The sequence below is a fragment of the Drosophila mauritiana genome, chromosome X (genome assembly GCF_004382145.1).
Source record: "Drosophila mauritiana strain mau12 chromosome X, ASM438214v1, whole genome shotgun sequence".
Lineage (NCBI taxonomy): Eukaryota > Metazoa > Arthropoda > Insecta > Diptera > Drosophilidae > Drosophila > Drosophila mauritiana.
The window spans coordinates 11,647,463-11,659,975 of record NC_046672.1 but is presented as its reverse complement, the minus strand read 5'-3'; the positions used below and the strand labels follow the sequence as shown (position 1 = coordinate 11,659,975).

The 12,513-nt window shown below is 48.9% G+C and overlaps 3 protein-coding genes across 7 annotated transcripts; 2 read left to right on the top strand and 1 right to left on the bottom strand.

Moving 5' to 3' along the window:
- The first annotated feature begins 73 nt into the window (after positions 1–73).
- On the top strand, positions 74–761 carry LOC117146939. Of its 2 annotated transcripts, none has more exons than XM_033313588.1 (2): positions 74–375; positions 463–761. In XM_033313588.1, the coding sequence occupies exon 2, from the start codon at positions 512–514 to the stop codon at positions 722–724; it is 213 nt and encodes a 70-aa protein (XP_033169479.1). In that variant the 5' UTR covers positions 74–375; positions 463–511; the 3' UTR covers positions 725–761. The 2 variants fall into 2 exon arrangements, with proteins under 2 accessions (XP_033169479.1, XP_033169478.1); XM_033313587.1 differs by having other exon boundaries at positions 75–399.
- A 976-nt stretch (positions 762–1,737) lies between these two features.
- LOC117146527 (regulator of nonsense transcripts 1 homolog) lies at positions 1,738–7,033 on the top strand. Of its 3 annotated transcripts, none has more exons than XM_033312797.1 (4): positions 1,738–2,079; positions 2,198–2,370; positions 2,433–5,765; positions 5,834–7,033. In XM_033312797.1, exons 2-4 carry the CDS (start codon positions 2,203–2,205, stop codon positions 5,873–5,875), a joined length of 3,543 nt encoding a protein of 1,180 aa, XP_033168688.1. In that variant the 5' UTR covers positions 1,738–2,079; positions 2,198–2,202; the 3' UTR covers positions 5,876–7,033. The 3 variants fall into 3 exon arrangements, with proteins under 3 accessions (XP_033168688.1, XP_033168686.1, XP_033168687.1); XM_033312795.1 differs by having other exon boundaries at positions 2,189–2,370; XM_033312796.1 differs by having other exon boundaries at positions 2,138–2,370.
- Positions 7,034–7,185: 152 nt separating this feature from the next.
- Positions 7,186–12,496, bottom strand: LOC117146526 (poly(A) RNA polymerase gld-2 homolog B). Of its 2 annotated transcripts, none has more exons than XM_033312793.1 (7): positions 11,276–12,496; positions 9,738–11,218; positions 9,198–9,669; positions 8,931–9,144; positions 8,731–8,874; positions 8,133–8,442; positions 7,186–8,070 (listed from the first exon to the last, which is right to left on the bottom strand). In XM_033312793.1, exons 1-7 carry the CDS (start codon positions 12,332–12,334, stop codon positions 7,644–7,646), a joined length of 4,107 nt encoding a protein of 1,368 aa, XP_033168684.1. In that variant the 5' UTR covers positions 12,335–12,496; the 3' UTR covers positions 7,186–7,643. The 2 variants fall into 2 exon arrangements, with proteins under 2 accessions (XP_033168684.1, XP_033168685.1); XM_033312794.1 differs by having other exon boundaries at positions 9,738–11,215.
- Between the last annotated feature and the right edge of the window lie 17 nt (positions 12,497–12,513).

Below are 12,513 nucleotides of genomic sequence, written 5' to 3'. Positions count from 1 at the left end.
AGTTTCTCTGCTACCTTAATTCATAAAATGAAGTAAATAAATGTATGAAATGAAATAAATGAATAATAGCAAGATTTGTAAACATTTACCTTTAAGGTTTATGCAATTATTTTCCCAAGTGTATATTTTAAATGATGAATGCGCATTTTTTGATTGTTTCGCTGTCGCAATTTAAGGAAAATGCCCAAACATATGCACATACATATGTACATGCGAATGAATGTAAATTTATGAAGCCCTCGCTCAATTCAAGTAAAACATTTTTCTGAACTCAAACCGTTTCAGTGACTCGAGCGGGTAACACGTAAATTATCTCGATCTGTTAAGTAATTGTTTAGTACAGCTTTTTGCATCCAAAAATTGCAGACAATTAAAGTGAGTGATGTCAATTCACAAATGGTATAAATATTACATAGTTGGTTATTTTATGACAAATATTTGAAATCCGTTTTTGTGTTATAGGTGGACATTGTTCAAATCTAATTTAAGTGCGACCGCCTTTAATTCTAAAATGAAAATCAACAGCGATTCAAACCAGGAACAATACTACAGACGAAATATTTTAGGGAAACTTAATGCTGCGGATTGCGCCAGCTATTCCCACAATTTATTTATTGAATATAAGCTACAATTATTTTTCTGGGCTGCAGTATGCTGCTGTGTTCTCATATTTTTGATTTGTCTGGCTATATGTATTTCTATATATGTATATTTTTTAAGCTAATCAAAGTTAAAGTTATAAGTGGTTCAATCTAAGGTAACCACTGTATTATTATTTATGGGAAAACCTCGACTGTATTTTATTATGCTGATTCGTTCACATTTGATTGGTTTCCTTGTTTATTTAAGATTTGGGTTTTTGAGTTTAAGTGTATCCTATTTTTATACCCGTTGATCGTAGGGAATACTAGATACGTTTAAAAGTATGCAACAGGCAGAAGGCACATTTTTGAACCATATTTCTCTATTTTTTTATTTTTAATTCTATTAGTCTTGTAAATTTCTATCGATTTGCCAAAAAATTTCTGCTACGCCCACTCTAACGCCCTAAAGCCGACAAAACAGTCACGCCCACACTTTAGAAAATTTTTAATTTTTTTCTCATAATATTTCCCAATATATATCGATATCCCAGAAAAATGATGAAATTTCGCGTTCGCATAGACACTAGCTGAGTAACGGGTATCTGATAGTCGGGGAACTCGACTAAAGCATTCTCTCTTGTTTTGTTTTCAATTCCCCTAATAATAACAAGGAACACTTGCTACTGAAGGTAAATCTTGATGAATCATATTATTGTATATATATTGATATCATATATTTATTGATAACGGAAAAAGTTTTGATTATAATGATGGCATTCGCAACTAAAACTTTAACCAGTGGAAAATATTTGAAGGTTTTATTTGTTCCTCCATTTTATCTAACAGATTGCATAATTCCAACGGTACCAACGGTATCAATTTAAACCTAATGGTTAAATGCTGTTTGTAATAGTTCATCATAAAGTCTACTATATATAAGTACCGATAAATAAATACGCAGTACGGGAATCCTATGCTTGTTTATTCATTTCTTAAATTTGGGAGATATTTTGGTAAGCAGTAATTTTTTTATGCATTTAGCAAGAAAATTATTTTACGAATTACTAAAGGCACAATACTTCAACGATATTTTATTCACCCCGTCACCGATAATATTTACTGTCAACACTAGCGATTGATGTTGCCATCTGCGGTTATCGATAGACCCCTCGTGAGTCAAATGCAAACTGACGTATATTTATTACTGGCAAAACAGGCCGGGCAAATTTGTTGAACGAGCAAGAAAGTGTACGTGTTTTTAATCCTACATTCACCGCAATAGCGTGGGACTCTTGAACAAACTTAATTCAAAACACACAACAGCCACAGTTTCGAAAGAGCGCCGAACGGCGGGCTCCCGAATACGGAAAGCGCGAAACGCACACACGACACCATCACCATACCATAATCATCGCGGCCACGCTCCAAGCTTAGGTATTTGTCAATTCCGGAAATACTGACCAAGCGATCCGTGGTCTTGGAACAGGTACTGCAGGTAAGCATCAGCCCCATCCGGGTAACGTACCTATCGGCCAATGCTCATTGCTAACTAGATCTCATCACGATCCCTTCGGAAACGCACCATAATCACCTTGGGTGAGAAGAAACAACAGGCGCCATGAGCGTGGACACGTACGCGCCCAGCTCGGCGCTGTCGTTCCTGGACATGGACGACAACGAGCTGCTTCCGGGAGCGGATACTCAACCCACGCAGTATGATTACCGCGACTTCACCATGCCCTCCAACTCACAGAGCCAGACCCAGAATGATCAGCTCGAGATGCACGTGAGTTGTCCCCCAAAACATACCGCTAAACCCAAATGGCATATACCCTTTTTAATTTACAGTCACGCCGCTCTGCCGGAGACTCGCATCCACGACTGGCCAGCATCACCAACGATCTGGCCGATCTGCAGTTCGAAGAGGAGGACGACGAGCCTGGCAGCTCGTATGTGAAGGAGCTGCCGCCGCATGCGTGCAAGTATTGCGGCATCCATGATCCAGCCACGGTGGTCATGTGCAACAATTGCCGCAAATGGTTTTGCAACGGTCGTGGAAGCACTTCCGGTTCGCACATCATCAACCATCTGGTGAGGGCCAAGCACCGCGAGGTGACGCTCCACGGGGAAGGTCCCCTGGGCGAGACAATCCTGGAGTGCTACTCCTGTGGTGTGCGCAACGTCTTTGTGCTTGGCTTCATTCCGGCCAAGGCCGATTCTGTGGTCGTGCTGCTCTGCCGCCAGCCGTGTGCCGCCCAGAATTCGCTAAAGGACATGAACTGGGACCAGGAGCAGTGGAAGCCTCTAATTGCAGACCGCTGCTTTTTGGCCTGGCTGGTAAAGCAACCCAGCGAACAGGGACAGCTGCGAGCGCGCCAAATCTCAGCCGCTCAGATCAACAAGCTGGAGGAGCTATGGAAGGATAATATTGAGGCCACGTTCCAAGATCTGGAGAAGCCAGGCATTGACTCGGAGCCAGCACATGTGCTACTCCGCTACGAGGATGGCTATCAGTACGAGAAGACCTTTGGGCCGCTTGTCCGCCTCGAGGCCGAATACGACCAAAAGCTGAAGGAGTCGGCCACGCAGGAGAACATCGAGGTACGTTGGGACGTCGGCCTCAACAAAAAGACCATTGCCTACTTTACGCTGGCGAAGACCGATTCGGACATGAAGCTCATGCATGGCGACGAGCTGCGCCTGCACTACGTGGGCGAGCTGTACAATCCGTGGAGCGAGATCGGCCACGTTATCAAGGTGCCGGACAATTTCGGCGATGACGTCGGCCTGGAGCTGAAATCCTCAACGAGTGCCCCGGTCAAGTGCACCAGCAACTTTACGGTGGACTTCATTTGGAAGTGCACGTCATTTGACCGCATGACTCGTGCTCTGCGCAAATTCGCCATCGATCGCAACTCGGTGTCAAACTTCATCTACTCGCGCTTGTTGGGCCACGGTCGTGCGGATTCCAACGACGAGGTGCTGTTCCGCGGCCCGCAGCCCAAACTCTTTAGTGCCCCGCATCTGCCCGATTTGAATCGCAGCCAGGTGTACGCCGTGAAACACGCGCTTCAGCGTCCGCTCTCGCTGATCCAAGGGCCGCCTGGCACGGGCAAAACCGTAACTTCGGCGACCATCGTTTACCAGCTGGTCAAGCTCCATGGTGGCACAGTGCTGGTGTGCGCTCCCAGCAACACGGCCGTGGATCAGCTAACTGAGAAGATCCACCGCACAAACCTTAAAGTGGTGCGTGTTTGCGCCAAAAGTCGTGAGGCCATCGATAGCCCGGTAAGCTTCCTGGCGCTGCACAACCAAATCCGTAACATGGAGACCAACTCGGAGCTAAAGAAGCTGCAGCAGCTGAAAGACGAGACCGGTGAGCTGAGCTCAGCTGACGAAAAGCGCTACCGCAGCCTGAAACGTGCCTCCGAGAACCAACTGCTGGAGGCTGCCGACGTTATCTGCTGTACATGCGTGGGCGCCGGCGATGGACGTCTATCGCGAGTCAAGTTCACCTCGATCCTGATCGATGAGTCTATGCAGTCAACGGAGCCGGAGTGCATGGTGCCAGTGGTGCTGGGCGCCAAGCAGCTGATCCTCGTGGGCGATCACTGCCAGCTGGGACCGGTTGTTATGTGCAAGAAAGCAGCTCGTGCCGGCCTTTCGCAAAGTTTGTTCGAGCGCCTGGTGGTTCTGGGTATCCGTCCGTTCCGGCTGGAGGTGCAATATCGTATGCACCCCGAGCTGTCCCAGTTCCCGTCCAACTTCTTCTACGAGGGATCGCTGCAGAACGGCGTCTGCGCGGAGGATCGTCGCCTTAAGCTGGATTTCCCCTGGCCACAGCCGGAGAGACCGATGTTCTTCCTGGTAACGCAGGGACAGGAGGAGATTGCCGGCTCCGGCACCTCGTTCCTCAACCGCACAGAGGCGGCCAACGTGGAAAAGATTACGACGCGATTCCTTAAGGCAGGCATCAAGCCGGAACAAATTGGAATCATCACGCCTTACGAAGGTCAGCGCGCGTACCTGGTGCAGTACATGCAATACCAGGGCAGCCTGCACTCTCGCCTATACCAGGAGATCGAGATCGCCAGTGTGGACGCGTTCCAGGGACGTGAGAAGGACATCATTATCATGTCTTGCGTGCGATCTAACGAGCGTCAAGGCATCGGTTTTTTGAACGACCCACGTCGCCTTAACGTTGCCCTTACCCGGGCCAAGTTCGGCATCATCATTGTGGGCAATCCCAAAGTGCTCGCCAAGCAGCAGCTGTGGAACCATCTGCTCAACTTCTACAAGGACCGTAAGGTGCTCGTCGAGGGATCTCTGAATAACCTTAAGGAGTCGCTCATCCACTTCCAAAAGCCCAAGAAGCTCGTCAACAGCATGAACATTGGGGCACATTTTATGTCTACCATTATTGCCGACGCTAAGGAAGTGATGGTACCGGGCTCCATTTACGATCGCAGTGGCGGTTACGGCCAAGGTCGACAAATGGTGGGACAGGCAATGAATGGCGCCCAGTATGGTGGCAGTGGAGGTAGTCCCTACGGAAACTCACCTCTCGGCTACGGTGCTCCCAGCTCCAACTCCATGATGGGCTTTGGCATGGGCAGCGGAGGCAACGGCGCGGCCGGTGGCAACAACAACTTCGGAGGGGCAGGACCCAGTTGGGCAGCTGCCCAACTCCACCACGACTCCATTGGCTATATATCCAACGAGCATGGAGCAGCAACCCTAGGCAACATGCCAGTGCCGGTTGGCATGTTCATGAACATGAGCAATATTCCGCCGCGTTTCTACAACCAGCACCAGCAGGCGATCATGGCGGTCAAGCAGAATCGCCCCATTCAACAGCAGTCGGGTAACTTCTCTCCGGGTAACTCGGGTATTGGAGTCACTGGAGTCGGAGCCGGACGAAGCGCCTCCCTAGGCGGCAATAAGAAGAACCACAAGCTGGGAAAATCGCGCGTAATGGGCGGTGGGACTGGTGGAGCACCGCAAACACAAGGAAGCTCGGTAGCCAATGCTGCTCCATACAGTCAGCACCCGATACCTTTGTCGCTGCAGATGACCCAGCCCAGCGGTTTTGCTCTGTCCCAGCAGCCAGAACTTTCACAGGACTTTGGGCAAATATCGCAGATGGACGGTCTGCTATCCCAGGATGTTGCCTTTAACGTGGTAAGTGTGGAAGTGATATTTCTGAATCAAAAGAGTATTAGGTAATCCGAATTATTTGTGTGTCGCAGTCGGGCGAGCGGAGTTTGAATCAGTTCTCACAGCCTTATTGAGAATCCGGCTGGAGGTGCAATAACTACAATCGATAACAAGCAACACAAACGAAACAACAACAAACTCAACTTTGAAGTCATCATCAAGGAGTAGCATCAGTAGGCAGCAGGGACAAAGCAGATAGGACTATCACGGGAACAACGACAGATGCGGGAAACAATGCGACCTAAGAACATTAGGAGAAAGCGGGACATTAGAGATGGCAAATCGAGACGAGGCAGCGTGATAGATGGATACGGAGATGGCAAGATGTGGAGTTGCAAAGTTATAAAGAAGACTGAGACGGGAGAGGAATGTCGAATGATCGAAATGTCGAGTGCAAATCACTGTAGGCTGCCAGGATGCACAGCTGCAGCCGCTGTTCCCGTAGCGCCGCGGGCCATGGTGTCATAGCCAGGCGTCTTGCCAGTGGCCACCGGCCATTGGCAATTGGTCACGAGTGCGCTCCCAAGACGGAGTTCGCCCACGGATGAGACAATCTGCCAGCGAGGCGCCACACAAGATGGGACAACTTCTCGACACGTTTCTTTTCTCTTTTGCCAGCCAGGATTCGCAGCCGGAGCCTAACAAAGACGCAATCACTCCCGCCCAGGACATGTATTCACCAAGTGGCTTATCTTCTAACCTTCTTCTGGCCTCTAGTGCAGCAGCCAATCTTTAGCTCCTGTTTTAACATTTTCCCAGCCAAAGCGGCTTACTCACACACCGATCCCCATATATGTATGCCCACTGTTGTACATTTTTTGGACTCTTTTTTGATGCATTTGTTATCCTAACAAACACGAAAACAAAATCAAACAAAAACAAGGAAAATCACGCAAACAAAAAATCAAGGCGAAACAAAATCAAACTCAAAACACATGGATACACCATTTTTAATCGCTCGGGAACGCTGGCGGATCCCCCAAAGCGGATGCATGCTTCCAGCGCAGATCGGATATCGAATGGTTGATAGGAAAACGCATTGCGATTTACCGATCTACATAGGTACACCACAAAAAAAAACACCACAAAAAAACACGCAAACATTAACAAACCCCGAACCAACGGAATAAATGATCAGGATCAGAAAAGGTTAGTTATTAATAATATTAATGCAGTTCCAGATGCCTGATCATTGTTTTTAAAACGAAATAAAAATTGTATATATTTCCATATATTGTCAGTTAATTCTTCCTCCATGCGACTATTTGTCTCAAGAAAATGGAACATTTTGTTTGAAATTCAAAATAAAGATTTCCCTTGCGAAAAAAAACCAATAAGTGCGCCAAGAATTTTGTCTTTGGGGCATGTGAAAATTGAATTTAAATTCGAGTTTCCAGACACTTGGCTGTTTTGTTGCTTTTTTAATTTACAGAACTTGCAATTTTACATTTTCGGTTGACATGTTGTTTTTCAAAAAGATACATACACACCACTGGAGGAACGAACATCGCACACCTCCGTGGCTGTTTACAATAATTAATGAAATTCGAGCAAACAATTCGAGTGTTTAAGGTATAAATAGGAGAATATAATAACATTTAACAAGATAGTGTATGTAATGTAAAAGTCTATTGAAATTCGATTTCAGTCGGGCGGCTGCTTTCACGTTCTTTCCCGTACGGATTCGGTTCGGATTCTTTTGAATTCCAATTTACAAGCTTTCCTGCTTCGATTTAACATTGCTGCACATATTACCTATCCATTTAGTTTCTTCATTCTTGTTTCCAAGTACCATAAAGTTGTTTTGCTTTCTTTTTATGTTTGCCATTTAAAGGGCTTCAATTAGGCGACATGCGCTGCAGTCGTCTCGGCATAGGTCGAGACTGCATTTGGGTTCAATGTGCTGGACACTGGATTGGCACCTTCTCCTCCTCCTCCAGTACTTCGCTGCTGACCGGAAATGGGATGGAGAAGCTGCTGCTGGTGCTGCAGCTGGGGAAAGTGCTCGGGCACGTGGTGAATGGGGCGGAAGATGGTGGCCAGGTCGAGCGTGTGATCGAGGCGACGTGCCGAGACCAGAAAGACGGCCTTCACACGCTCAAATGTGGGCGCATCGTAAACGGATCGCGCCGTATTGGACAGATCGAAGGGCTCCTCGATGTTTAGCTCCTTCCACTGGTAGACATCGTTCTTGGGGCTCTTCGCCATTCGACATGTGGATACCGGCAGGACACCACCAGTTCGAATCGAGATGGCAAAGTTTCGGAAGCTGTATGCAAACGAACAATGGGAGATTACCTGCAATGGATTCAAGATCGGATCGGGACTTACTCAAAGCTGCTATAGTACTTGAAGAAACCCAGAAGGTGCTCGCCGAGCGTCTGGGTGTTTAACGCCTGGTAGGGCTCGATGGGTTCGATGAGATCCAGATCCAGGCAGTCCTGCTGTCCCAGCTGAAACTTCTCCGGGTACAAGGAGTGCAGGCAGGGCAGGACGTGGGGCACACATGCGTGCTGAAGGTAGTGCAGAACCATTAGCACCAGCGAGTAGCTGGAAATGGTCATGCGCTTGGCATCGTTGATGTCGTGATACTGCGCCCAGAGCTTCACGATCACCACCAATGGTCGTGTACGCCAATCCACTACAAGGACATAGTTTGAGTTAAAGCATATTCTCTATACAAAGTGGGAAACACAATTGACATCGAACATATTTAATGGATTCAGACGATAACTCGCATTTCTAAACTTACTTGTACACTATCTTTTGAAAGGATTGCTAGATAGCTTTTAAAAACATTTAGGACAGGCACTCAAACGCACACCAAATTCTTTCAGAACTGTTTAAGCTGCTTTCATTGACAAGAACATGAAGAATTTTCAATACACAATTAAATTTAAATTCGAAAGGACTCTGAAGGTCATCTTACTTTGGGCGTAAAGTTGTAGCAGATAGGTGTTTTTGATGCCCACGCAGTTGTTGAAGTTAAGATCGACCTCGATGCCATTGCTGATGTCCTTGAAGCGCAGAATCGGCACTCTCGCCTCGATCAGATTGAAGTCCTGGAAAACCTCTGCAAACGACAGTCACTCTGTGCCGAAATCAGTGTCCGGAATACGCTATCCTTACCCGTGTCCTTCAACACCGCGTTGAATAAAGTGAGAATGATCAGAGCCTCCGTTCGCTTCTCGTTGTGAAAGTGATGGTGTTGGTGGTACTGATGCTGGTGGGGGTGTACCCCCTGCTCGGGCAGCAGACACATGTCGATATCCGATGAGTCCGTTCCGAAGCCCGTGATGGTGGATCCAACTAGGCAGATGCGATACCTCTCAAACATCGGTTGCTGTATATTACGTTGCTATTAATAATGTTCACACATCGATTATCTTAACTTACATGCATCCATAGGTGCAAGTAGCGCCAGAGACGCATTTTAAGCTTAAACTTCTTGTGCGTTTGCTGGGCTCCCCTGAATCTCTTCCAGATTTCCGCCGACAGATTGTCGTACTTGCACATGCAGATGAGCTTCTCTGGCTGCACGGTGACCTCAATGTTTCGCGCTTGGGCCAAGTAGCGATCGGGCGGCAGGATCATCTCATACCAAGGCCCTCCGGCTCCAGCAGCAACTGGCGTCGGGTTCGGCGACGAGATGGACGGATGTGGTGGTGGTGGCGGTGGGCGGTGCTGGACATAGGAGCTCATTGCATGTCCGCCCATCTGCCCATGTGGACGATGACTGGCATGCGATGGAGGATGTTGCTGGTGCAGTGGATGCTGCACACGCATCTCGGGCAGATGCGGTGATAGCTGGGCAGATCCCAGTGCGCTGGGAGTTGGCGAAATAGAGAGGTGGCCATTGTGGCCCAAGCTGGAAATAAATGCAATGACCCAATCATCAGCTTGGCCTCACCTGACCTCAGTCCGTCTCGAACTTACCGACTGCGATTGCTTGTACCGCTCCAGTGGGACTCACTGCCAAGTGAGGATGAGGAAAGTGCTGGCGATGCTGGTCGCAGTGCACCGGCATTCCCATCATTGTTGTGCGGTGATGTTCCGGCTCCAGTTCCGCTTCCGCTGCTGGATCCGTAGGAAGCCGGGTAGCAGGGAGAGCTAGAGTGTGGCCACACGGTAGCTGGAGGCGCCTGGTGACCCTGACCCGGATTGCAGAGCCCGTCGGCAAAGTGAAAGAACATATGTGGCGGGGGCGGCGGCGGAGGATGTGAACTCGTTCCAGTCGGGATTGGGTGCGACGACAGCTGCTGCTGCTGCTGGGGCGGCATAATGTAGTGCCCCGCCTGATTATAACTGGGACTCGTGGACAACTTGTCACAACTGGCGGCCGCGGCAGTTATGGCCTCATCTAGCTGGGCGCAGCTAATCATTTTTGTGGGCGTTGTCGTGGTCACCGGCGACAGCAATCCGTGGCTACCAAGCATAGCCAGCGGTGGCGGTGGAAACATGTTTCGTACGTGGTTTGCTGGCGCCGGCAGAACAGAACCGGACACCGGAGCAGATACGGAGCGAACCGCCGGTAGCAGTGCTCTGTCCACAGCTGTCGGCGTTGTGCTCGAAGCTGGCGTTATCGAAATGTTCGGCTTGCTGAGCAGCGACGGCTTGACCACCGGTGTTGATCCCGCTGCTGATGCGGTCTCGCCGGTTGCCTCCGTGTCCACGTGAATATAAGTAAGATTATAGATATTTTGGTGCTCGGAGCGCGTGGGCGTGGAACCAACTTCGCCCGTCATCGGGTTATAGCTGTGCTGATAGTATCCGTTCTTATTATTCCCACCCTGCATCCGGCGGTGCATGGCGTTGAAGTGGCTGCTGGCCAAGATCTCGATGGTCTTCTGTTGCTGATGTGGATGGTGGTGCTGTTGCTGTCCAGATGCGGATCTGTCCGCTGGATCCCCACTCTTTCCCGGTGGACTATAGTGCATCTTCTTGTTGATGCCGCTGCCATTGTCACTGTGCTTCCGCCGGAAGTGCGGATGCGTGTGCTGCTGCGCATGATGTTGCTGCTGATGCTGGTACTGCTGATAGATATTCTGGGCATTCCGGTACCGCTGCTGCTGCTGCTGGTAGCCAGACCCCGTCGACTGATGGCCATATTGATGCCGTGAGAAGTTGCTGTTGCCGTTGCTGCTACTTCTAATCATGTTGCTGCTGCCCGTATTACTGCTGGACTTCTCAGTGCTATCCGGAAGCATTTCCTTCTGCAGGAACGAGGCAATGGTCAACTGCTTAGGTTGCGAATAGTAATACGGATAGTAGTTGTGCTGCTGATGCTGCTGGTAGCCCGAGTTGCGCCTGTGCTCGATGGACAGTGACTGCTGTTGCTGCTGTTGCTCCGATGATGTTGCTGCTGCTGCTGCAGCTGCTACTGCGGCCGCCGACACAACTGCTGCTACCGTTTCCTTCTGAAAGTAGTCATGGATTAAGCCCTGAGTTGAGAGCATATTTAAGCAACTACTCACATCTTTAAGCTGACTGGCGCTTGTCTGTGGGTAATTAGTTTTCCAGAAACTCAGAGGTTGCTGTCGCGGTCTCTGCTTGACCGACTGATCCTGCTCCTGATCCTGGCTCTTACCCATGGTTGCTTTAGTGACATCATCTGCACTCGACGATTCTGCAGTGGTCCTGTTGCTGTTGCAGCCACCTGTTCGAGTTCCATCCGTTTCCATCGATTCTGCTGCACCTTCCGAGCTGCCGGATTCCGATTCCGATTTGCGATAGTAGGCGGCAGTTGCGTCCGCTGATGAGTTGCGTCGCTTGGTATCAATGCTACTGGTGTTGTTATTTCTGCAGCTAATATTATTGTTATTGCTGCTGCTGCTGCTACTGTTCTCATTGAGCCATTTGGCTGGCTTTGTTCTGTTGATGCAACTGCTGCTGCTGCCAGTATTGTTGTTGTGGCTGCTGCCAGTGTTATTGTTGCTGGTGTTGCTAGTGTTGTTGTTGCAGGTGCTGCTGTTGTTGTTGTTGCTGTCGCTAGAGTTGCAATCAGACACGAGTGCGTTGACAACATTCTGATTCTTCATCAGCTCATCGTTGTTGTTCGTCGCCTGCTTCTCTTGTTGCAGCTGCATTTGCTGTTGCTGCTGCTGCCGCTGGAAGTACGAAGATATCTGCTGTTGCTGCTGCAGCAGACTGTTGCTGCTGCTGTTGTTGCCATTGCCAAAGTATTTTTTTCGGGCCCACGAGTGACTGTTGTTGCTGTTGCAGTAGTGAACTGGCTGTTGTTGTTGTCCCTTGATGACCTCGTTGTTGTTGTTGCTAGTGTTGCTGCTGCTGTTACTGCTGTGGCAACTATTGACCTGGCGCAGCAGATTGACCGTCTTATTGTTGTACTTCCCGAACTTCAGATGACACTGTCCCGGCTTGGAGATCGGCGATCCGGCGGACATTCGTGGCCGGAACTCGAGTTGCTGCGACTGCTGCTGCTGTACGGACGTGTTGCATGTTGCTGTGCCGCTGCTCTCGGCAACATCTGCGGCAAAGATCTTCATATCGCCGGATATTCGGGTGCTGAACATATCCCAGGTATCGAGTTTTCTAGGGTATGCGGCTGTCGTGGCTCGAGTGCTCGGCCCGTGCGCTCAGTTGCTTAGAACTAGTTTTAAGTTAGGGTAAAATTATGTTTTATTTTTTTAGTTTTCTTTTCAAATTCGAAAACTTTTTAGATTTTTTATTGTTTTTTTTTTTTTATTTGTTT

Excerpts from the sequence above, each read along its gene's own strand:
- LOC117146527 (XM_033312797.1), top strand. The coding sequence starts at position 2,203 with ATGAGCGTGGACACGTACGCGCCCAGCTCGGCGCTGTCGTTCCTGGAC. Across the intron at positions 2,371-2,432 it reads ATGATCAGCTCGAGATGCAC|TCACGCCGCTCTGCCGGAGA; the intron begins GTGAGTTGTCCC and ends TTTAATTTACAG. Across the intron at positions 5,766-5,833 it reads AGGATGTTGCCTTTAACGTG|TCGGGCGAGCGGAGTTTGAA; the intron begins GTAAGTGTGGAA and ends TGTGTGTCGCAG.
- LOC117146526 (XM_033312793.1), bottom strand. The coding sequence starts at position 12,334 with ATGTTCAGCACCCGAATATCCGGCGATATGAAGATCTTTGCCGCAGAT. Across the intron at positions 8,875-8,930 it reads CGCGGTGTTGAAGGACACGG|AGGTTTTCCAGGACTTCAAT; the intron begins GTAAGGATAGCG and ends TGTCGTTTGCAG. Across the intron at positions 8,071-8,132 it reads AAGTACTATAGCAGCTTTGA|CTTCCGAAACTTTGCCATCT; the intron begins GTAAGTCCCGAT and ends GTTTGCATACAG.